This window comes from Perissodus microlepis, chromosome 7 (genome assembly GCF_051167445.1).
Source record: "Perissodus microlepis isolate ML-2025 ecotype Zambia chromosome 7, ASM5116744v1, whole genome shotgun sequence".
Lineage (NCBI taxonomy): Eukaryota > Metazoa > Chordata > Actinopteri > Cichliformes > Cichlidae > Perissodus > Perissodus microlepis.
Window position 1 is genome coordinate 20267610 of NC_140467.1, and position 26374 is coordinate 20293983.

A 26374-nucleotide genomic window follows, 5' to 3' on the forward strand; every position below is an offset into this window, starting at 1 on the left:
CTGTATTTGTACTGACATTAGATTACACACAGGTGCACTCTATTTAGTCATTAGCACTCATCAGGCAATGTCTATGGGCAACTGACTGCACTCAGACTAAAGGGGGCTGAATAATTACGCACACCTCACTTTGCAGTTATTTATTTGTAAAAAATGTTTGGAATCATGTATGATTTTCGTTCCACTTCTCACGTGTACACCACTTTGTATTGGTCTTTCACATGGAATTCCAATAAAATTGATTCATGTTTGTGGCTGTAATGTGACAAAATGTGGGAAATTCAAGGGGGCCAAATACTTTTGCAAGCCACTGTAACAGCAAGGTGCAAGATGCTAGCAGGCAGGGCATACATGGAACGCCATAACCAAGTGGCCGGCATAGTATTCAGGAACATCTGTTCCGAGTATGGCCTGGAAGTCCTAAGGTCAAAATAGGACAAGAATAACTGAGCTAAGATCCTGTGGGACTTCCAGATACAGACGGACAAACTGGTGATGGCTAACCAACCAGAATATAGTAGTGGTGGACAAGGAGAGGCCGATGGCCATAGTGATAGATGTAGCTATTGTGAGTGATAGCAGCATCAGCAAGAAGGAACACGAGTAGCTCAAGAAAGACCACTGGCTGAGAGAAGAACTCAAGGAAAAGGCAACACTGGTCCCAGTGATAATCTGAGCACTAGGTGCAATGACCCCTAGGCTAGGCGAGTGGCTCAATCAGATCCCAGTAACAACATCCAAGATCTCTGTCCAGAAGAGCGCAGTCCTAGGAACAACAAAGATACTGCCCAGGACCCACATGTTCTCAGGCCCGAGCTTGAAGGATAAAGACCACCTGATACAGGATACATCTTATCTTTAAGATCTTAAATCTTAGCATACAACATCGTACTTTAAGGTATTTTATCTTAAAGTACAACAGAGCACTCTCAGACTGGAGACTCTCAGACTTCCTAGATTATATGAAAATAAAATGGGCGGCAGAGCATTCAGCCTTAAGACCCCTCTTCTGTGGAACCAATTCCCAGTTTGGATACGGGAAAGAGAAATGATAAAAACAAACTTTTATTAGGCTTAAGCCTTTCTTTTTTGATGGAGCTTATAGTTAGGGCTGGATCAGGTGACCCTGAACCCTCCCTTAGTTACCCTGCAATACGCCGAGGCTGCTAGGGCCTGGAGGTTTCTTCTTGGTAAAAGGGGGTTTTTCCTTCCAGCTTTTCCTATGTTTGCTCGCTTATAGAGGGTACTCAGATTGTTAAGGTTTTCTCTGTTTACCTTACAGTATAAAGCACCTTGAGGCAACTGTTATTGAGATTTACACTATGTAAATGAATTGTATTGAGCTAAACTGATTTGAACTGAAACAACATTTTGTCTATTTATTTCAAATTAAAAAAACACAAGCGTAAATTTGAGTTTTTACCGATATTTCTTGAAAGGGTGCAATAACATCTTGGCATCGCCAATACTTCTAACAGCTAGTAACAATGGAAACAGGACTCAAGAGAGCAACGCAGACTCGGGAGGAAAAGCACAAAAAGCCAGACTTTACTTGGAAAAAAGGGTTTGTATATGGGTAATCAATCAGAGGGAGGAAAACAAGTCTGCCAGGGAGTGAGCAGAGGGAGGAACCAGGGAAAACAGGCAGAGTAAAAAGAAAAAAAAAACACTAGGAGACTAAGAAAAAAACAACAACAACAAAGGCTGCCTCAGTGCTTAAGACACTCCAGCCCATCTGGCACAGACAGAGAGGGGAAGACACAGACCAAGTACACAAAGTTGGTAACATGGTTAAATACAGGTGATGCACATTAGGAAAGGCGCAAAGATCACAATGGCGGGAAACACCTAAGGGCAGGAAGTGAAGTGTCTGAATCAAAGGAGGCTCGAAGTGTACAAGCATGGCTTAAGGAAATGAGAGCTCACATTAGTCGGCAGCCTAGTGTGACAACAGCATATGTATGTAATTAACTTTGTGAGGTAAGTTCATAGAATAATTCAATTGTGGTGGCCTAATAGTATAATTTATATATGCATTTTTCTTCTTATTAGCTACAGCATGTTTTATTATTAAGCTCCGTTTAATATTGACAAAGGCAGACTTTGTTGGCTGGTCATACTAACATTGACTTTGGGGCTTTTAGAATTCCTTTTAATGTGAATTTCCTCTTCGGTGAGAGTCCACCCTGGTTATGGCAAAATCCCCATGAAGTTTTTTTTAAGCAATTTGCATATTGCAAATTCTACTTTTGTAGAAACAAGTGTTTCATGCAGAGCTCACAGCACTTTCCCTTTTTCAGAAAAATGCCACAACACATTATTTATTGATTTCAGGTGAGAAATCAAAGAATGTTTTCTATTACTTCAAATATAAAAGCCTCACAGTCTCATAAGCCTGGACTCTTTTCTTCTTTTCCATTTCAATCACTACCTGACTTTCTCTCTAAAGAAAACTGGCAGCTTCATATGCGTTGTCTACTTCATGCTGCACATTTTCTGCTTTAAAGCTCTGCGATATTCTGAGGCCCTTCACTCACAGCAGGGGGACTCAATGTTACAGAAACAATGTTTGCCACCCTTCCATCCTTCCTACCATTTAGCGAGTGCATATATGAGCAGCTAAACAGCCTTCCTCTTTATCAAGTGAAACAGTGCATGAAATTCAGATTTTAGTTCTGACTACGTGCTGACTCTGGCGCACACTTGATTGTTAGAAAGATTTCTGTCCCACTCTGTCACACGGCTTTGATGGAGAGAAAATCCAGTTTTACATGATCAGCTGTGGTTTCATGCTTTACAGTATTAAACACGTGCCCAGAAATAAGACTGGGGGAGGTTTGTAGCAAACCAAGTGTGTTTATCAGAGTGTTAAATCCTATCAAATATGCTTAGTTTCTCTTTGAATATATAGCTAATTTAACCTGGTTGATAAACATGTTGATGGTGAGGCCAGGCAACTAATGTTTTACTTCTGCTTAGTTATTTATCCCTCATTTCCCTCTAAGGTCAGTTTATTAATATATTATTCAGAAGCATCATCTAAAACCTGAGGATTGCCATCCATCTGCTAACATTGTACCACAGGCAGGGAATAGATAAACAAACTGGATGTAGGGAGGGCTTAGCCGAGGAGCCCTGTGCTGAGGAAACTAGATACGAATAGAGGTTAGGGAGCCTGAAACAAAGTTTATGCCAGGCCACTTATTATTAAGTTAGATAATCGTAAAGGATGTCGAGTGATTTGACTAGCAAGCTTAACTCATCAACATCATCACCTTAAAGAAGCTGGGCGATTCTTTTGATTTTGATTATCTTTTATTGTGTACCTTTTTGTGTATATAAAACCTCTGTAAAAATTACCGAGCCCAGATTCTAAAAGAATGTGAAAAATTATCTCCCAGAGAAATGTTTCCCATGTCACTTATTTATGTCACCATAGAAACAAGTATTAAACAGCTAGTCAATCACTTTTTACTTTTTGACTGGAGTAGTTTTTGCTTGTCCTCAGCTACAAGCATGGCAAATGCTTTGTTGACTATTGTATATGTATGATACAAGTGTCTTATACTCCCAGTATATAAGATCATCTTTTCTTTAGAAAAATCCTTTGTGGTAGGACATTATTGTGGCTGTTATTAGCATTACTGTGACTAGCTATAGCCTAGCTATAGCCTGTGACCCAGGCTAATATTTAGGGACAGACAAAATTCATATTAAATTAAATATCAATTTTAAATCATCACATGATAATTGAATATGTTTCCTGGATAAAAATCGTAAGGTACAGCTGATAACTACACTCACTGAATTTGGTGACACATGTCCTTTTACCTTGTTTTCACCAGGCCAGCTGGTCACACCAGACTGGATAACAGACAGGAGATAAAACAATAGGGTAAAAAAGATGTGCTGCTGTAATATATGGGGGTAATACAAATTCCTGTTTTTATTCATCTTTTTCTTTTTGTAAAAAATGACTGCTTGTCACCATAACCTGAGAATAATATTTACAAAAATAAAGGGCATGACACAAATATTGTCAAAAGGATTAGCATCATCAATAAATTGGGACACGTTACACATATGGGACACATGTGTATTCCAAATTTTCCAGTGCTGTCATATACTGGCTTGGTGAGAAGAGCAAATTAAATTGACACTACTGATGGATTGTCTAAAAAGGGAGAGTAATGGGTTTATTGTGGGAGGAAAGTGTTTCTGACAGCTAGCATCTGTTAATCCAGCAATGCAAAATAAAAGCCTAAAAAGTCATTTCTCCATGCTTTTATCATTATCTGAAAAATATAGCAAATAAACACCAGGCCTCAACTTCAAAATATGAGCCCAATCAACACCTTTCTGACAGTGTTAAGGGTGTTATTCACACTGTAACACCTTTACCTTTAAGGCTTTTGGGAGACATAGCTTGACATAGTTTAAAATAAATACATCTCAACTGATGTCCCACCAGTATATATCTAGACAGTGAAAGCTTATTAACATCTCTCGTGCAGGACATATTTATTAAATTGGCAGTATAAACATTTATATACAAACACTCAAATGCTAATCTAATCATAACACGGTATATGAGAAATTCCACTTTGGGCTCTGGCGCTCACTCCTCAACAGAAACAGTTAAAATTTACAAAATCTTATCCAAGCACTGAGTCATGAATAGTGTTAGAAAGTCATTTAAAAAAATACATTCTGATGCAGAGATTACTAATCACTCAATTCTAGCAGCTAATCTTTGTAATTTCTAAAATATAATTACATGTTGTACTACATGTTTCAAGTAACCTAGTATTCTGTAAAAGACTTGCACACCTTATAGTGATCATTGATGTTAGACAGGCACTTTAAGTTCAATTTAAACTGAAATTACCATGAAAAAAAATGACTGGGTAGTAAAAGATTAATGTTATGAAGCTTCATTTTGCTTTATATTTCCATGTAGTTCCACTTTGAATGGCACTTAAAGAATCAAAGAACAAAGATTAATGTGCAGAAAAGTGAACATTAGTCAATTAATTGAACTAATGAATAAAAAGTGAGCTATTATACTCGCTAAGAAAACCAAAAGTGAGTGGGTTCGTATTAGCTAAAAAGGCATGGAGAAGTGATAGCTCTTGGAAAAAGTTAAGGATATGCAGTTCTCTTCTATTTTCTTGTCTGTAGGGTCCTCACTGCTGTCTTTGTTCAGGGGGTGCTTGATTATTACAGTGTGTCTTAAAAGCATTAAATCATGGTGATCATAACAGACCACTGCGATTATCTGGCATTAAGCTCAAGTCTCTATCTTGACATTGGAAAAAAGGCTTCACATAACATTGACGTAGTTTTTGTGGTTTAATCAAGTCTGGAGTTTTGAGAGCGCGGGGAGGTCTGGCCAGACGGCTGGAGCAATGCACGAAGGTGATATTTGAGACTATGTGTTGAAAGTCGAGCTTGCTCTCTCTTTCCAGCATGAATTGAGAGGTGATATTTCTGCAATATGTGTCCAGTTTCTGCTCTATGAAAAGACTGCATCAAGAAAGACAAATGACATCTGATAAAACTTGTTGTTGTCACCTGAACTGACTCTAACCTCAGGCAAGTTAGTGAGATATAACAGGAAAAAGCAATGTGTGTTATACTGTAGCAGAAAAGTATAAACACTTCTAGATACATAGGTAGATATCCTTTGAGGTAGATACATATTACGATATACATTAATCATTTGTCCTTCCCACAGTGATAATGCTACTAACACAAATACAAGTGATAGGGAGACAATCTACAGTGTTCATTTATAAAAAATATGTTTTACATTAAAAATGTTTCGATATCAAATTTTCATCAGACTAACATAAACCTGTCAAAGTCAAATAAGAATCATTTTAGTTCAGTATTTCCAATCTGTGTTTCATGTGTCTTTGCAGATGTAAAAGGATGGTACAATAAGACAACGTTGAAAGGTCTGCTAAATCCCCTAATTTAGCTTAAGCAGAAATTCAAATGCTGGGAAGAAAAGATTGCTTCAGTGGCAATTTTTACTAACCTGCTACTTACCTGGCATATCACTAGGTGCACTCATATTGGTGCGTTACTGCTACATGGCAATAAGTGAAATCAGTGGCCACTGTGACTTAAAGATTGGAGAGGACAGTGTGAAAACAAAACATTTTCACTGTTTCCCCGGTTAGCAAATAATCTCTACTTTCTTTAACCTCCTAAGACCTGAAGTCTTCCATGGCATGCATTTTTAATTTCTCTTTGATATTTGGGCTGACTGGCACCTGATGAATGTAAAAACAAAGAATTACCAGATTTCTTTTATTTTTTTTACCAAATTTTTGTTCCTGAGAAAAATGAGATTCACATATGAGGATATTTGTTTAAAATTTCAATAGCACAGTGGCAGTATAATGTCCTCGTAAGTGGATATCAGGCCCTTGTAGATAACCCAAAATGTGATGTCCACATATGTGAACGCCAGATCCTAGGAGGTTAAAAAAAATGGCTCTCAGAATTTCTTAAAAAATTTCTGCATGTTCAGGAGTTGGGCTCAGTCCCTTAGTTACAGTGGAAAGAAATCTAAATGCTTCAGCATACTAAGACATTTAGGACAATTTGCTCCCAACTTTGTTTGGGAATGGCCCGTTCTGGTTAGAATATGACTGTGCACCATCGCACAAAGTTTTAATGAGAAAATTTGGTGTAGAAGGACTTGACTGGTCTGTACAGATTTCCAACCTCAACTCGATAAGACAACTTTGGGATCAATTGGAGTGGGGACTGTGAGTCAGGCTTTCTCGTCACATATCAGTGTCTGACCTCACAAATGCATTTCTTGAATAGTCAAAAATTCTCATAAACACTCCTGAACCTTGTGGAAAACCTTCCCAGAAGAGATGAAGCTGCTATAGGTGCAAAGGTTAGGACCTAATGGATGAAGAATGGGATGTCGCTCAAGTTCATATGAGTGTGAAGGCAGATGAGCGAATACTTTTGGCAGTAAAGTGTATATGTACTTGTAGATATCACAAGTAGATTAATTATTAGATTATTTTATTTTTGTTTTTACATTCCTTACTTGCTATGAAAAACATCACCAGGGCTGTGACTAAACAAATAAAAAATTAAACTGTCTCACGTACATTTAAACATTTATTTACCAGAATGCTGAATTACAACCCATCCTATTCTCCCTTGTTTTAATGACAGAACTGTAATTAATTCTATAATGCCCTTTGTATCATATTTGACACATGAGTTTCTGAGACCTCTATCTCATCAACATGATCAATACTTGCCATAATTTCAAAATGTTAGGAACAAAATTCTTTTTTTGTCTAAAATTAACATTGTTGTTAACAAACAGTTGCCAAAAACACCTAATGTATCAAATGTGATACAAAAATATATAATAAATATATCACAAAAATATATCATACACAAAATGATAATGCAAAAAAAAATTGTGAATTTTGTTATAAGGGTCAATAAACATCTCAGTTCCAAAAAATCAGAATTTTCGGGCTATTTTTTTGATGGGTTGGGTCTTACAGGGTTAAAAGGCAATTGTAAATAAAATGCAGTTGTTTAGTTATGTCTCAAAAAGTACTTTGCAAGGAGGATCAACTACCTCTTGAGCTATGGACCAGCCAGTGGAATGAACTGACCCATGTTATCCATGTGAATGGGGAACCTTATCTTCACCTTCTGGACAGAAACATTACTCTAAATGAATGCTAATGTTGCTCCTTGAAATGTTCACAGGCAAATGATTCCTAACAAGTCCGCAGCAATAACCCCATCCCTATCACAGACACTGTGCTTCAAGGTAGTCCTGCTGGACTATGGTGGCAAAAAAAAAAAACAACAGATTTAATGGTATGTCATGTTTTTTTTCACTAGTGGTGTTTTTTGCAGTGTAATGTTTGAGTGAATCTTTATTTGCTTTTGTCTTGTGCTGCACCACAATAAATGCACACATGCAGAATATCAGCATAATGTAAAGAGACAGAAATTGCAGACAGCACAGCTTTAAAAATAGGCATAAAGAATTACACATAGCGATGTAAACAAAAAGCAGATGTTTTACGAGGTTGGAAATACATTCAACATGCTTGTAGACCTCGAGGATACGTATAATGTACTTTGTGAGCATATTTGAATGTAAACAAAAACCTGTTTGTTTAAAAGCCTCCACAGGACACCTTTAATCACTGTACGACCATATTCATTATTACCAAAAAAAGTCTCATAAATAGTATCAACTTACTTTAATATAGACAAGTTCACACATATCTACTTACATCATCTGTCATGCTTATGGTAAAGGGGTTCCTGGTGTTGTGGGTTACATAAGCCTGCCTTTGCTTTCACATACTGCAGGAGCCCACTCATATCAGTGGGTGACATCCCTCCAGGGAGAGTTATGCATCCCCAGGGAGGCGAGAGCATGTCATTGGTGCAAACGGTTGGCTAAGGCTCAGAGGGAGCGTTTTAATTGTAGCTTGTGTCATGTTGAAATAGTCAGTGAGGCTTTGATGACAGAAAAGGTTGCCAGCAATAAATGGTGTTGTGTTGCAAGTATGATATGTTTTTACAGGTCTTCCAATGGTCACAGTGGCTCATGCTCTTTTTTGAAATGTGGAGAAATGAGGTCTTCTTCACGTTAAATGGATCTACTCCTTTGTTTTATTCAACACAATAGTGTTTTGGAGAATTGGGCTTTTATGCTATTTAAATAAAAAGTGCTTATGTGTACAATGCATTCAAACTTAGAATTATTACATTGAAAATACACAGGAGCAGGTTTGCGCTTTGTGGAAGCCGTCATGTTCCCAGCATCATATTTGAATACAGTGGCTGGTATGTGGTTAGAGACTGGCCACATACTAGCATATTGCCAGAGAAGGGGTACTCTACACCAAAGAAGCGAAAATGTCATCCTCTTTCTGATAACCTCAGGCCTCATCTCCTGAACTGAAGCCAGGGATCTAACACATGAAAATGTGCATAAACATGTTATTTATTCCCGATATTGTTGTAGTTACTTATTGTCAGCAGATTAGACATGTGACCCTAAGCAACAACAGTGACATGTTATGAGCCTACACTCTGCCAGCTAATATGAGGCTGAATCATCCTAAAAATAATATTTTCTGATAAACTGATAAACAGTTTGATTACATTCTCACATCATATGTGAGTTTATTCAGTAAGGGTCAGAGTTACATCCACTTCAAAGACAGAGAGAGTTTATTCAGTAAGCGTCAGACAGAGAGAGCACCAACCCGGCACTGACAGCTGAGGTAAACAGTAGACTCCTACAGATAGGAGACAATTCTGGGGCAGCTCCAGAACCGGTCTAAACAATAGCAGAAACACAGGAATAGGTCTCTTTTGGCTAACTAAAACATGTTTGTCCTACAGCGACCACCGTAGCTAAGATTATGCACTATCCACATTATGGGATGAGAAGTTTTACACATACAAGACCATGTGGTTGAAAGGAAGCTTGTTATTTTCTCCTCAGATGTATGAAATACAACTGAGAGACAAAAAGTACTGATTTTAAACATTTCAGGTTGTCCGTTCACCAAGTCTGAGACTAACAAAAATGCAGTCCAATCAATCCACAGTTAATGCAAAAAGCTCTCCTGACTGTCATAAGTCATTTGAAATTATCTGTAATATTTCACATGCCAGTTAATTCGAAGGTAATTTCAGAGGCATTGTTTGTTCAGCTGAAAAGCAAAAGTCTAATTAATCTGCATGGGCTGCAGTGAACGGCAAATAGCTATTGTAAAGTCATTCCACACCTGAGAGGAAGTGTTCAGAATATTCTAATTGTATTCCCATTTCAGCTGTCAGCAAGAGTGACGAATAAGTTGCCAATCTGCTGACTGTGAGACAGATGAAATTGAACGTTCAAGCTTTGCGAGTGAATTTGAGGTTTAATCTTAGCATCCAGCCAGAAAATACTAATCCTTGTGATGAGTGTATGCATGTTCATTACCAGAAATGAAAGTATAAGCCAAGTGGAGAACAATCAGCGACAGCACTCACCACAAATAAAGTCTTTCCCCGAGTGCTTTATTTGCGCAGTAAAACTTTTCTATTGTCCCTGCCCTATCAATAGGGAAACAAGAGAGAATGCAAATCCAGAGCAACCAACCTCTACTCCATACTCAAGTGTGAGCTTAATTAGCTTCAGGAGCAGGTTTGTTGAACAAAAACATGAAGAGCCAGACATTGATCAAGGGAAAGGCTCGAAAGATAAAGCACCAATGGCAACCTGAGTTGTCTTTAATTAAAAGTAAAGGGTTTATCCTTGCAAACAGGAGCTGCTGGTCTCTAAAGGGCACTCCAATTACAGACTGAGACAAAAGGGAAAAATCCACTGAGATAGTGAGCTTGTCGTGTCTTTTGACACGAGTTTTGATTTGTGTGGTGTTACAAAAGCCATGTAAATTGATGCGTGTAAATTTGTTGTGTGTGTGTGTGTGTGTGTGTGTGTGTGTGTGTGTGTGTGTGTGTGTGTGTGTGTGTGTGTGTGTGTGCGTGCGTATGAGAGACAAATATATGTATAAACGGGTATTGTACTTGTAAAAATATGTAAGTGTCGGGTCAGCAAAGAGAGTCTGGTTATGATTTTCCATTCTTTGAAGATCTGTGTGTGTGTGTGTATCGTGTGCACGTGCAAGTGTGCTGGAGAAGGGTAGGGGCTGGGGTTGGAACGAAGGCGTCCCTCTAGCGGCCCCTCCCCAGCCCTGCCCCTTCACATAGAGAAGTATCTTGTAGCAGGTCCCAAAACTGGAAACTCATTCAGTCTCTTCTGAATGGAGTGTCTTTAACACAACAGTGGAGGACTTAACTCTTCAGCAACGAAAATATGAGAGCCCTGCATCTGGTTTTTGTTGGTGCCTTCCTGAGTGTACTGCTCTGCCTCCCCAGCCCTGGTCATGGAGGTAAGTGCCACTGCAAATCCCTCTTTTAGTGTCCTGGCTCTCCCCTTCTGCTCCCATTTGTCAGAGATCCACAGGAAAAGATCAGATCACCATCTCTGTCTGAGGCTTCCCCTCTGCATAAATCCAACCATGGTTGGCTGACAAGTTAATCCCTCAAAACAAACCCAGTATCAACGTTGTCCTTTACAGATGCTGCACTGGGCTACAAACTTTCTAAGTAACTCCACATCAGATCTTCAGTTGTCTTCCTTTTACTGCTGTTTATTCATTCTCACGGGACACATGTCACTCACTGTTGTAAAACCTTTTATATTCTTCGATGAAACTCAATACACTGAGGAAAAGATGAGCAATGGTCTGACGACTTGTCCAAAGGCTGGGGCAACATCTGTCGGCTTCTCCTCTATCGCATTTTTCTTCTTTTTTTTTTCTTTTTTTTGCTTTCAAGTCTGTGGTGAGCTGAATGAGTGAGCACATTTACCTTGGGAATGTTTGCATTGAAAGCGTGTTGCCAAAAGGCAGGAGGTAGAGAAGTTGAAGCCCTCTTAGCTGAAGTCCTGCTGCCGGCAGCAATGAATGGCTCTTTCAGAGGGGAAGTGCACAGTGGCAGGCAGAGCCGCTCCTTATCCAGCAAGAGAGAAGAGAGATGAAAGTAGCAGTGAGAGAGAGAGAGAGAGAGGTGCTAGTAAACGAGTGAGAGAGGCAGTGTGTGTGCGTTTACAGGAAGCAGCCGCTTGATGGCCAAAGGATTATACAATGATCCCTTAGAGTAAAGAGGTACAGATATACTTTCTCACTATGATGAGCTAGTTTAGTCCTGCTGGATGCAAGTGCAGTTTGTGTGAGATGCAGAGTGCTGTGTGTCTTAATGGGAAATGAAACCCTCCTGTCTTCAAACAGCTTAAATAACTCACATTGCCACAAAGTTGTACACATGGCAAGTTGGCATGTTCAGCCTTGGACTTTAGCAGCTGTTGGGCCCATTGTTTTCCCCCTGCTGTCAGATTTTCAAACCCTCGCTGAAAATTCCACTCCAATTAAGTCTGGACAAATGTCTCCATTGGCAGCTAAAGTGAAAAAGTGTCCCTTGATCTGCATATAGGAGTATTGCTTTGTTTTAGTGGCACATAGTCAAAGCTCGGCCGGGGAGCTGGACTCAGTTCTTCGGCACTGTGATCTGTTCACGGCAAGCATGAAAAGAGTCATCTGCCATTCTGTTTGCTCATTTCTAGATAAACCCCGCTGACGGGCGTGACAGTGACCCCTCTGCTGAAGAATTAGCTTTACACTGAGCAAACAGTGCTGTCTGAGTACAGAAAAATATTATTTGCTAGCGATTTATAGAAGCCTTTTGCATAACTGTAATTTATGTCTTTATTTAGATATAAAGTACACATTCACTTGTTGGTGTTATAGTTACAGTAGCTTTGCAGTTCTCCACATATTTAAGATGAAATGTTCCTTTGATTGAAAATGTGGCAGAATATAACACAAAAACTGCACCGGGGAACGATTTCTCCTCATCTAATTTTCTGCTGGCACAATCCTCTGTGCCTCAGTGTGAACAGCACTCACCCACTGACCCTAGAGAACTAAATGCTAATGTTGACCAGATGTACCAAGTCACTGATTAGATTTTGGCCCCCTCTGCTCTACAAAATGCCTGCCACAAGCTGTTGGGGGATTCTTCCATGGGCATCCTAGAAGGCTTACAGAGGGTTTCATTTCTTCCCAGTGTTTAAGTCTTCAGATGTCACGGGACATGCACGCATGCACAGTGTCCAGATGCTTTGGTATTTTTGAAGTCGTTTGCACCTTTCTACTGGGGATGCCCATACTGAAGTGGTAGACTTGTAGTCACTTTTATTGCAGTTCTCCAAGTCCAGAGAAATATAATCACTTCTGCCACAACAGCAGAAGCAAGCAGCACAGTGAGACGTCCACTATCATAACATTTTATATGAGCTTTCTTCTGTGGTGCAATATCCCATTTTCCAATTGAGTCTTATGCTGCTGTTTTTCATCCACTTAAATTGCTGTGAAAAAGTATTTGCTCTGTTTCTGATTTTTTTTTTATTTAATGTCACACTTACCAAAAATCACCCCAAATTTTTTCATAGTACACACGTGACATGTGAATTAATGCAAAAATGCAGTTTTTAAAAGATGATTTTATTTATTAAGGCAGAAAAAAAGTCTTTCACATAACTCTGGAGGAATTCTGTCCCAATCTTCTTTGCAGAATACTTTTAATTCAGCCACTACCTGAACTACCTGTTTAAGGTCATGCCAAAACATCTTGATTGGATTTAAGTCCAGACTTTGACTAGGCCACTCCAAAACCATTTTGTATTGCAAGCTACTAACTTGCTGGTGTGTTTCGGATCATTGTCCTGCTGAATAACCCAAATGAGAGTGCGCTTGAGCTTCATGGAACAAACTGATGGCCAGATATTCTTTACTTCAGGATTTGTGAATAGAAAGCAGAATTCATGGTTCCGTCAATTACAGCAAGTCATCCAGATCCTGAAGCAGCAGAGCAGCCCCAGGCAATCACATTACCACCACTATATTTGACTGTTACTATTATCTTTTTTTCTATTAAATGGTGTGTTAGTTTAAAACCAGATGTATTTTGGAAAATGTGGGAAATTGTGTTGTCTTTGGTCAGCAGTGTTTTGTTTTTTTTGCCTAGAAACACTCCCACATATGCCATTTTTGCCCAGTCACCTTCTTGTTTCTGAATCATGAACTCTGACCTTATCTGTAAGGCCAGTGGCAAGTAATGTCTGCAGTTCTAATACAAATTCCTGCAACAAAAGCGATATTTTTTGGACACACAGCCAGAAAATCTGTAGTATTCTGTATTCATTCGTTATGAGAGCACTTTTTTCATATCAAGAGAAACTCGCTTTATCATGTCTGAAATTGGACTTGACGTGTTCCTGTTCTGAGTCTTTAAAACACCCTGCAGCTCTGTATCTGTTCAGCAGACTTTAAAGCTGCCCTTTAACAAAGTTTGGAAAAATTGGATGGGTAGTTATTTCCAAATCATAAATAGCTCCCTAGTGCATACACGTTGTTTGGTTGTCCTGGTAATAGAGTCTTTCCTCATTTTTCTGTCTGTTGATAAGTGCACAAAGTTTGATGTTCCTAAGGAAGTCACATCTACTGCCACTCCCACTGTTGGCTGTTATTTACTTATTTACTGATTTCCTTTTTTCTTGCAAATCTTTCTAAAGTAGGTATCTTGTTTGTTGTCTTGTTTTGCTTTCTGAAAATCCATTTATGAGATGTAGGCATTTCTAAAATACAGATATGAACAGACAAGCCCCTACTGGCAGAACAAATGCTGCTGTGCAAAATGCTGCCAATGAATATGTTATGAAATACATACCATCTATCATCGCAAAAGCACTGTTTGAATTCCCATATACCTAATTGAGGAAGCTTTTCCTAAATTGCTCAGATAACACATTAAGAGAACATCTACTACAAACAATATCAAATATTTTATGCACATTTGTAAGTGTTTCAGAGATGTCTTTCTGCTGAATGTGTTTGCATTTTCAATTGCAAAGCTTAACGAAGGGATTTGCATCCCAAGACTGCATATGAGCCAGATATCTCCCCATGGGTATAATGTTACTATGGTAACAAGAAAAAAAAATAAATATGGAATTTGCCTCGGCTTTGTGAAGTGTCCGTATACAAGGCCTCCACATGTTCCTTGAGAGTTGGCAGGGAAAATGGTGTGACTACAAGTGTCTGCACAGAAGATTAATAAGTCCAATATTTGTGCTGGGAAATTGATGAGATTAGCCTTTATTCCAGGTTGTACTGGTCCCGCAGACATGCTTCGTGACCCTTCCCTCAACTTTTAGTCTAAACACAACGTAAAGCTAAGATAGGATAGAAATGTAGCTTTTGGAGTAAATGTAAACAAAAAAATCTGTGTTTATAAAAGGAGGGAAGAACGTGCGGCTCCTCATCTGCCTTTTCTCTCTCAAGGGAGGACCAGGTGCTTGTAGCTCACAGTGAAATGCTTTTGTATTAAAACTGAGCGTCTTATATCCATGTTAGTGTTGTTAGTACACTGCCATAACAATGCTGGGTTCAACATTGCAACTGACCAATCATGTTCTCTAAGCTTAGAGTTAGCATTAGCCAAGAAGTTAGCTAATGCGATGAAAAGCTATCACAAGCAAACCAACATAAGTAACCTAAATTTGGCTAAAAGCAAAGTTGGTAATATAGTTGTTGTTTTGCATAACTTCATAAAGAAAACTTTAGAAATGCTTACCATTTGTTCCAAAAAAGAGCTTTGTATAAAGAAAGACTTTTTTTTCCTCTTTTCCACCACAGTGCAGGGCAACGGCATCACAACATGACTTATCAGTTTCATGTTGATCCTAGTGGACCAACATCAGACACACCCATCCACTATATAGTGTTTGCTACATAGTGGACACAGTTAGAATAAGTAAACACTGTAACGGATAACAGCACAATCTATACACATTACTAGCATATTAATCTATGCACACCTATTAATTTCTGCATACTTTACCGTAAATGTATCCACTTACAAAAGGATGAGAGAAACTGCAACTGTGCTACAAATCTTTTGTGAATCATCATTATGCTTTTCATTTCATAAGCAAGCTACTTTCCACTAACACATTTACAGTTTAAATTGACCAGCTAAAATCTGTAATTTGAAAGTCATGTTGCTCTGGCATAGAAGGAGATGAGCCACTGCACGGTTGAAACATCTGAGGAGCATTATGCTTGCCAGGCACTCTCAAAGAGTAAGAAAATCAAATTAGCTCCATATCTGGTGTCTCTGTTTTTTTTTTTTTTGTTTTTTTTTGTTTGTTTCATAACAGATAAACAGGCTGCAACACATGATGTCTCGATGGATGTAGCGCTCCTTCTTCTGTACACTACCTTTCATAGCGTCACTTCACTGCTTTGTAGTGCACTATAGGGGAAATTCACAGTCAAGATATAGAAGGCTTATGCACTTACATAGCGAATTGGTGGACAGTTCAGACACAGCCATGTTTTATTTTCCAAGAAAATATGAGATATAATCTGCTTCAAAACACAATAATACAAATCCCATCATTGAGGAGAAAGCGGGTTTTTGTTATGTTTTTTTTTTATCTTAACATTTGCCTTAAAGAAAACAAAAAAAAAACTCAATTCTGATTGCTTATGCACTGCAGACGAAGTGCATGTCATCAAAAACTTAAGTGCAGTATATGAGTGGCCCTTGTACAACATTCTGCTCACTGCCAAGCTCCTTCTTTAATGCGTCATGGAAATAAGACCCTTATTTCATCTCGAAGCATGGACGACTATCAATATTGATAATGTTTCTCGTATGATATAACCTTCCTCACTTCTGCCAGCCTGATGTTTCATCCTGCCACTTTCAGAGAGAAAGTTTCAGTGAGTCGTGGTTTATTAACTGTTTTTTTTTTTTTTTTTTTAGGATTCTGGCCTGAGGCAAACATCATTGCGAGAATCCAAAATTAGCTGTATAGGCAACCTGCCTTACCCTGCTCCTTTCCTTTCTATAGCTTCATCTTGTTACTACAGGTAGAATTTTATATTTGACCTGCAGCTACAGAATGAGCAGCATGTCTGTTCAGTGATTACAGTGGCGGGCCAATAATAGAGTTTTTTAGAGGTTTGATTGCTGTAAAAGCAATAACTTCTGTCAGCTTGTCCTTGAGCAAGACACTGGTGCTCATTCACAACGTGCTGCTGTGGTCAGATAAGCAAGTCAGCTACAAGCAAGAAATGTAAAATACAAAAGGCCTTAGAACAGTTGGGCTTGCTGACCACCTTATCCTTTTTTTCACCTCAGCAGCACAGCCCCAGCCAATTTACAAGGTGTTTTCATAGTTTCCATCATTTGCATTAGCTAGCGGGATCCCAAGAATTTGGATGACCTTGAAACAACCATCTTGGAGCCCCAGACGGTCAGCGTCTAGTGCATATGCTTCTAAAATACCATATGATAATAAAAATATAATTGATAATGGGGCCATGAGAGCATCTGGAGTTGCATTTTTGATAGTCCTAGTTTGAGCTTGGCTTGTGTAATGCAAATCCTTCTGTTCCTGTCATAGGTCTTGACAGGAAAGATCACTACATTGATAAAAAAAAAAAAAAAGAGCCATACATAACTAAATCTGAGTAACAAAGTAATCATAACATAGGATGAAGATATCAAGTTTATCAAGCTGTCTTTTATGCAGCTGTAGATGTCAATGCCGAAGTACGAGAGAAATTGTGACATTGAGGCATTCAGTGTCTTCAAAAGCACATGTGATAAAGTACATATCATAGCTCACTTTATTCTCAGTGTGATGCAAGAACCCTGAAAAACAAAACATACAAATGCATGTCCCTTGCCTTGAAGACTCTGTACTCCTCTGGCAGATGATCTTTCCAACATTGTTCTCTTTGAGATTGCTGGCTGTCATTGGAAGGCGGCTCAGATTATTTTTTAGGGTTATGATCTGCTCAGAGCAGGCAGATAGCCCACACACAGAAGTCATTTAGCTTGGGGTGTGTGCACAAAAGAGTTTCTGTGCATAAACACAGGCCCGGATTTTGTCCCTAGTTAGACGTTCAGAAGCTATTCCAGCAGGGCTTCCTGTGCTGTTTTAACCCCTTTCAAGGCAATCAGATAAGTTGGTGGTACGGTTGAGTAATGGAGATTCTATAACCAGATTTCAGGTCTGTAGGTGACAATTTGGAATTTCAGATTGTTACAATTACCTCGTCGCCATACAATTTTCGGCAATTCTTACCTACAGCAGCAACAGCACGGGGTTATAGCTGCGCCGGCAAGGGAGGAAAATAGCTGACATTTATCAAAACACCACACTGTACAAAAAATGTGACCAATAATTTTTCTCTAAAACCATGGCAAAAAAAAAACCAAAGTAGTGAATGAATACCACCGGCAGACATGACTGAGAAAAAATATTATTTTAAATGGCTTGAGAGAGATATTGGTGGTGGAGGTGTAGGCAAAGGGTAAAAGAATTGCAATAATTATCAAACATCACATGCTAAAACATATATTTTCCTTTTAAATCTGTCCAAGGTTATTGATGGAATATTTAATTACACTCGTTGCAACATAATGTGTTGTATTTACATCCTGTTGCCATGCTTTGTCATTTGCTTAAATTACTAGAGGTTGTATATCTGTGTGGGAATCTAGCCACGCATACAGTAAGGTCCAGATTTGAAACACACTGAAACTGAGAAACACCTGCAAATTCGATGCATGTTGACAGTGTAAATTTTCATTTCTGTTTGAAATGGATGAGATTTTCAAGGCAAGTATTTATATGAAAATGCCCAAGTTTGTGGCCAAACTCCTAAAAATAGTTACACACAGCTTTTTAAGGTGGCGGCAGGTAGATTGTTCCGGGCCCTTGTGAATTTAAGCTGTCAGAGTGCCTTCTGTCTCCTCAGGCTAATTCAAAAATATTAAGACCAGGACTCTTTAGAGTCCAAACCACCTGCTGAAATACTTGTTTTTCTTCTTGCCACTGAAGATACTTTTTGTGTGTACACCAGTTTTGGTGCTATGAATGTAAAAAACAAAACTTAAGGTTCAGTCTGTCAAAGGAACTGAAACTTTTTTATGAGCGTTGTTAAGGAACCAGCGTGTTAGACACACCCTAAAATACATTTTTGGCATAGGAGCAGGCAACCTTGTACAGTAAAGTACTGCCCCCCCACCCCCCATCATCCCCCCCAAAAAAGCCCACAAAACAAAACTGTAATAATGTGATAATTTTATGCACATTATGATACCTGTAGGACCGCAATGGGGCCAGAATCTGTGTGGGACATTTACATTCAAAGTGTGTTATGACCCTGAGAATGATGGACTTGCATTCTTAACTGGCTGCACCAAATGAACTGTGTTTATTTTTGATAAGAGCTGTCGGGGAGTTTAGTGCCCAAAACGAGAACTCTAGAGAAAATTCTCATCATCACAGAACGGCCAAGTTTTCAATAAGCAGGAATTATGCATGACCAGATGCCTCGATGTGAGCTGCCTCTATGGGGTTTTCTTGTTTTTTTGGGGGGGTTTTTTGAGGACAGTCTGTTTTATCATTTGAATAAAGAAGAATCCATTCTGCTCTGGCTGCCATTGTTTCCTTTATCAATTGAAAATACATGAAAAGGAGGAGGGGAAAGGGATTAACTAAATTTTTTCTCATTCCAAAGACCTTTTGTGGAATCACTTATTCCCTCTAAATCAGTTTTCAAAATCTTTCTTCTTTGTTTGTCTTGTTGATCATCTCATCAGATGTTTTTTTCTTTTTAATGATCATATGACGTAAATTATGTCTGTGTTTTTATTGGGGAACAGTGCCTTCTTTGTTGAACACTGCACTGCCTGTTACTCACATGTCCTGGAACCAGACAAATGTTGCCAGTAGGGTAACAAAAGGCAAGCACAGGCGCTGGAAAAGCAGCATGAATCATGGGAAAAATGTTTCCAGTGTTGAGCTGATTCATATGAGGACATGTTGGGAAAAGCCTGAGGTTTCCACTGCAACATCTGGAGCTGGCTTGGTCAGTTAGGAGCGAGGCAAAGCTGGAGGCTTTAATCAGACTGTCCCACTGATTTCACATACCGAATATAGACAAAACATCTGTGGTGGAAGAATGTCAATTAGCCAAGTTTTGAAGTATTCTCAGGGTTGCTTGTTGCTTTTTGCTTGAAACAGATGTACAGACTGGGTTGTTATCAGGAGCCATTATTAATCTCCTGGCAGCCCTCCAACTTCCTGAAAACGAAGTTTTGTATACAGTCAGCCAAACAAAATACATCAAATGCTGTACAGCAAATGAAAAAAGATGGCAATATATTATATGTCGAACTGCACATTTCTCAAGTTTAATTGTTTTGTTCACACTGTTCCTTAGAGAAATGAGCTTGCTATTTTTAAGTGAATCAGTGGTCGTGTGCAGATGAATATGACTCACTGTTTTAAATATAGAGAAATCCACTTCAACTGTGGGGACTCCTTCCAGCCCAGAGGGTGTATGACTCACAAGCACAAGGCTGCAGTGGTTAATCATGAGACATCAGACTCCAGACTAATAGTTTTTTGTGCTTCTAATTAGTCATCCACTCCTAGTTGTTATAAGCCTTTGCTCCAGGACGGCAAGACGAGGTGCTGCAGCGCAAGAACCTCCAGGGACAAACAGCATAGTTCTGCTTGGTGCATTTGGTGACTGACAGAGTTTAGAGTTTTTCCTGCAAACTCCTTAGATGTGACGTGGGAAATTCTCCAAAAAAATTAACACAGATGTGTTTTTTTCCACATGCATGATTTTCAGCAATGAAATCCCCCTTTTTATCCAAATAGCTAGTCTCCTGCTCTATTATTCCAAAAACACAGCAGCGGGGGGCTGCGGTTAGGACAGACACTTTTCACAGCATGCAGACCAGCGCCAGCTCTCATCCTGTTGAACATCTTGATCAACACCACAGAGGGACCTGAGTAATTTGAAGCCAGGTGGCCTCATTACAAGCTGGGTTCATACAGAATCAAGGGGGGTGGGGATAGCACCAGCCCTGGGATCTGGCATTCTGGAATAGCATGGCCTAGTTAAATATAGCTAGACAGTAGCGCCAAGCAAGAGCATGTTGCTTCACACTAGGCTGACGAAAGAGACAAGGGAGGAAGGGAGGAAAAGGGGATCCAGTGTGGGGATTTTGGCTGTGTGTATGTGTGCGTGTGAGAGAAAGTGTTTATGTGTGTTTTCTTTATGCATTGTGGCTCACACAGATCCCAGTGTTGAGGGGCCAGAGCAAATGTCGTCATTGCATTGGTTACGAAGGCTTAAAATAACCAGAGGAAATGATGTGTCCCATGAAGTTTAGTTTGACTGACTGTCTGCAGTAGCATGAAGCAGAGAACAGCTACACAGAGGAGCTGAAACACACGTCACTGCTTTGCCAAGTTACACAAGCTCCTTGTGCAGTTATGTGTTGAATCTTTCACACGGTGATGGCAAAACAGATCCTCAAAACCTGCTGTAAAAAAGTATTTGCTCCCTTCCTGATTTCTTATTTATTTGCAAATTTGTCACACTTACATGATTCAGGATATTGAGGAAAATTCAGTTTTTCATGAATCATGAATTAACTGTGATTAACCGTATTCACTAGCCATGCCCAGGCCCGATGACCGACAGACCTGCTGCATCGAGAAATCGCTTAAATACAACCTGTCCGACAAAGTGAAGCAGGCTAAAAGACTTCTAAAAGCAACACATCATGCCACAATCTAAAGAAACAACAGAGAAGCAAAGTCATCGACATATATCCAGCTGGAAAGGGTTACAAAGCCATTTTTAAGGATTTGGGACTCCAGATTTAAGTCCTCTGGTTCTCTCCACCATTTGACCTTAGAACTGAAGAAGCTTCTCGGATGAGAGGTGAAACGTCTTCAAGCAACTTAAAGAAGTCCAGACTCTTTTCTTTCCAAGTTTCTTAGACTACAATGACCTGGATGACTGAGAACCTTCACAGTTATACAGTGAGAGTCATTATCAAATGAAGAAAACCAAAATTCCTCCAAGAGCGCATCAACAACTCAACCAGGAGTTCACAGTAGAACCCCGAACAACATCTAAAGAACTGCAGGCCTCACTTGTCTCAGTTAAGGTCAGAGTTCATGAATCAACAATAATACATAGACTGGGCAAAAATGGCATCCATGCAAGAGTTGAGGCATCCACTGCTGACCAAAAAGAACACAAAGGCTCATCTCACATTTGCCAAGACACCTCTTGATGATGGGAAAATATTCTGTTCTTAGCTGGGCTTGATCTGATGGTAACAATATTGGCTTTCCCATGTCTATAAAGCTCTTTAGAGGTTGTTTGTTCGCTGTATTTGTTTTGGAAGCATCTTCACTTAGTGGCTTAAAGCCTTTGCAGCGTTTTCTACATGAACGCGACCAACACACTCATAAAACACATATCATTTTGAACCATGGCATTACATTACCCAATAATTCTCTATCATCACTAAGCATGTATTCCCATTTCAACGCATTATTAACGTGTCATCAAAGGGGAGGGAGACCAAGCTCAAAAACAACAATAAGCTTTATTAAAAACAATTAGAAGAAGTAAATATATATTGCCCTTTAACTTCTCATTAGAAGAAAAGAAAATGAGAAAAACAAATCGGGACTCTAAGCAACTGACAGCAGCAGCCGGGTGCATTGAAGTCAACAAGTAATCAGCCAAACCAAAAATGCAGTTGATAAGGAAGGATTACTGTGATCCAAGAACAACCTGTTTTTTGTGGCTAGTTATGCAGTCTGATGTACTATATTGAGTCCGGCCAGGGCCATTGGATAGTCCCCATGGGAATGTGAAGATACAGAAAAAGGGAAGCTGACCATGTGTGACCCCAGAGCATCCTGTCCTCTAACAGCCAAAAACACATTCCTAAGCTTCTCTTCAGAGCAACTCTTCATTGTACTTTACCACAGAGGAGATACTTCAGATATCTGAAATGTTATTGAGTTTGGTTTAGATTTGGGTAGCTTGATTGTCACCACGTGTTTACTCGTAGTAAATTGCTGGGTTTCTTTCTGTACAGTCTTTAAGCTACAATGCAAAGTGACCTGAGAAGTGGTGCTATATAAATATGACTGAAGAGAACTGAATTCTTGTGTTCTCACAATTGCTGCTTTCTTTTTATGGTCTTCTGATGGGGAAGGTTAAGTGTAAGGTTTAAATTATGCAGGTAAAAGAATGTTTCCACTTGATTTCATAAAGCTAACCAATGATATATATATATAACCCATTTTAAGTATGAAAATCTCCTAGAAATGTGGTCCAATCCTTGCTGAATACTCCCCAGAGGCTGTATAGTGAATTTGCAGTGAAAGAGAGAACATTTGCTACACATAAGGGAACCAATAACTGCTGGATAGCAATTAGCTCAAGGCCAGCCTAATGGGGGGAAAACTGAACTTGTTTTTCTGTCTTCCTGCTTTTTAATGCACACAAATGTTTTTGGTTTTTTTTAAATTACCGAACTCACAGTACTTCTTTGCCCTTTGCCCTTCCAGTAAACTTAAAAACTAATCTTGTACATATATGGAAAGGCAAAATGGTCAAGTAAACAAACTGTGTTATATAAACAGATGGCCATTTAGTCGAAGCAGGCTGGAGGGAAGCTTTGGAGTGTAGTTTAAGACTGTAGTTCCTACTAACTTTGAAAAGGATTAGATCTTTTAAATGTTGAACTAACAATTTGGGTCACTGGTTTCCATCTGTGGATGTCTATATATCTGTAATATACAACCAGTTACATCAGCTTTCTACATCAGTAGGTGAAAAAGCAATCATCATTTACTGAGTAATTAGTCTGAGTTCTGTCTCAAATGAGATAAGTAGGTGAAGGGGAGTTACAGTTGTAGTATGAGCCAAGTGAGACATTATGGATGGGGAAGCATGATTAGGAAGGGTGTGTCTTGGGTTTCACACACACACATACACACAAGCACTGCCATACTTTAGCAGACAGTGAAGGAGAGTTTAAGAGTTTAAAACTGAAATATCTGATCCCTGGAAAGTGTAGGCCAAAATAAGAATATCCCCCCGTGATTCTGAAAAGCAGTATCACAGCCACAATAAACTTTCTCTAAACAAAATTTATGTTTTCCACTTTGCAGCCAGACATTATCAGCCCAGACAGTAAATCAGTTTGTTGACAGGGGACAATCTCCAAAAACTGACTGGACAAAAATGGAGCTTGATACAATCAATCACAGTTAGAAAAAAACAAGAAAACAAAAAAAAGAAAACTTTTTATCTTTCTGCAGGAGTAAGGATTTCCTTTCAGTAATTTGTCATATTGTCTATTTTGGTGGAGGTCTCAACACTAACTTGCTCAGCAGCTGTTGCTGCAGCAAACTCATACTGTCGTCCAACGTGCAAGCCACTTGTGAGGAAAAATATTTTCCTGGCAGCTCAAAGTGGAATAAACTCAACCCACTGTCTTGCCAAAGGCAATGTGGATCTCTTTTCAGATGTAAAGGTACACAGTCAGTTATGTGGAAAGCTATGGCTTCATGTTGAAGGCTCTTAGTGTTTTACATGGTAAATAGCAGAGATAGCAGCACTGGTGAGTGAAACATCTCATGATAGAAAAACCGAGGTAATAATTACTGAAATTGCACCTACTCAAGTATAGACTCAAGTATAGACTCAAATTCTGACTCATTGATTAGGCGTACTAATGAACATCCTTATTAGTGGCTGCATGCTATAACCAGAGGCCCACTTAAGGCTATCACTGCTGCTTTGAGCCCATACCATATTAGAGATTGTGCATGTTAAACACATGTTGGCATTGCTCTAACCTTTCCCTTCACCTCAAATGGGAAACCTCCAGCTTCTCAAAATTGACTAACTCTGCAAAAAAGCCTCTCCCAAGCAACCAACTCTTCATACCGGGAGCACTCTGCTCCTGGAGAAGAGGCTGTTTTCAACATTACATCCATAGCTCAGCTCTGTGCTGGAAGGTGAAATCCAGTCCAGATTTAAAAACAACATGATTCAGTACTGTCTCTTGAAGTTTGGAATACTGAATTACTGCCAGGGAATGTTCACTTATTACCTGACATCTGTCTTTGTGCATGTAGATCAGCATTCCTGAGTCTCTGTATGTGCTGCGTGTGCAAAACTTTGGAGCTAATGTAGCAAACCTTGCTTTACCTTTGCAGGACCTGCCATTAGAAATCAAATGCAAAAAAGCTGCATTAAAGCATCAGCAAACTCTGAGTTTCTGCCGTGCACAGCACACGGCTGCGATCGGAAGAAATGTAATAGAGGTGAAAAAGAAATGCCAAAATCATAGATGACAGCCCTACTATGGAAATGCTGTGAACAAGTAGGAAAGTTGGAGCTAAAAAATGAAGCCAACACTTAAGTTTCAAAAACAGCAGTGCCTCAAATGGTCCAAATGTAAGTCAGTTACTCCCATGTTAATATATCCAAATTTACAGTCTATAGCTACATCTTCACTACCTTAATTGTGATTCCTATTTAAAAATAAAATGGGAGGCCGAACCTTCAGCTCCCAATTTGGATTCGGGAGACAGACAACCTCTCTCCCTCTAAGACTAGGCTTTCCTTTCCTTTGTTCCTTTCCTTTGTTCCTTTCCTTTCAATTGGAAATAGACTTTAGGTCATGTTTGGGATATTAGTGTATTTATACTGCAATTATGTGATGACTACTACAGATTATTGTTAGATCCCTTCCAAAAAGTCTCCACCAATGTTGGTGAATGTATTTCTCTTTTATTACCTTTGTGTTGTGTAACCTTTTTTTAACACCTTTCGCACTACCCTCTGATCTTAATATAGGGGGTACTCAGTGGTGGTGACCATAAGGCTAAATTTAAGGCTTTAGATTGTAAATTCACAGATCAGTATTACATCCATTCTTTATGAACAGTTTATAATGCAGAATCATGGCTTTACAAAGGCTTGAAACCCACTTACACTTTCTGTTTTCAAGTTTCTGGCTTAGCGCACTGACGTACTGCATTTTACTCCCAACTTCTTATGATTTTTTTTTTCTCTTTATACTGCTGCCATTACTACTACTCACCTAATCTGGCCTGGAAAGAGCTGCAAATGGCTAAAGTCTCACATCATGGCCTTGATTTAATTTAAAGGCAGAAAACAGAGCCCAGAGGAGGTGCATAAGTCGGGTTCCCTCTCAGACCATTTGATTTACAACATGCTGAAAGGTTATTATGGATTTTTGGTCAAGATAAGTTATTTCAGACTCTAATGGCTGAAATTCGGTGAAATTCGTGGCTTATTTTCTGTGTCTTTCCCTTAATATAACTACTAGGTTTTTCCCTGTACTATGTTTATCAAGCGCAACATTGATTGCTGCAGTGTTAATGAGAAAATCGGTGGCGGTAGTGGGGTGTTAGCATAAAGGTGCTACTCTTTAGAGCAGCACCACTCTTCAGGGAAAGTTACGTAAGTGACATTTTAAACCCTTCATGGGTAAAGTTCTAGAACAGATGCATGACTGCCCATATATTATTTGTTGTTTGTTGTTTTTTTCAGTTACCTCCATGTTGTGAGTTATGAAGAACATGGTGTCATATATTCCATTCGACCCCCTGACAATAAGTTCTTTTTTTCCAAAGTCATGTGGTTTAAGGGCTATGCTGTCAGTTATGTTTAATGTAACTATGGAGTGCATGATCCATTTACAGACAATGGTGTTTTGTTTTTTTTCCTTGACCAGAAAAGACCTCCTCGGGCCTCTTTCAAATGCTAGTCATAAACTATTGATGGTGGTC

General features: G+C 39.2%; 1 protein-coding gene across 1 annotated transcript in view; it reads left to right on the plus strand.

Annotated features, from left to right (window-relative positions):
- The first annotated feature begins 10802 nt into the window (after nt 1-10802).
- cspg4 (chondroitin sulfate proteoglycan 4) overlaps nt 10803-26374 on the plus strand; it is a 74480-nt gene continuing 58908 nt past the window's right edge. The window contains exon 1 of the mRNA XM_084934031.1: nt 10803-10964. Within this exon, the coding sequence (XP_084790157.1) occupies nt 10889-10964 (76 nt within the window). The 5' untranslated portion in view covers nt 10803-10888. The remainder of the gene's footprint in view (nt 10965-26374) is intronic.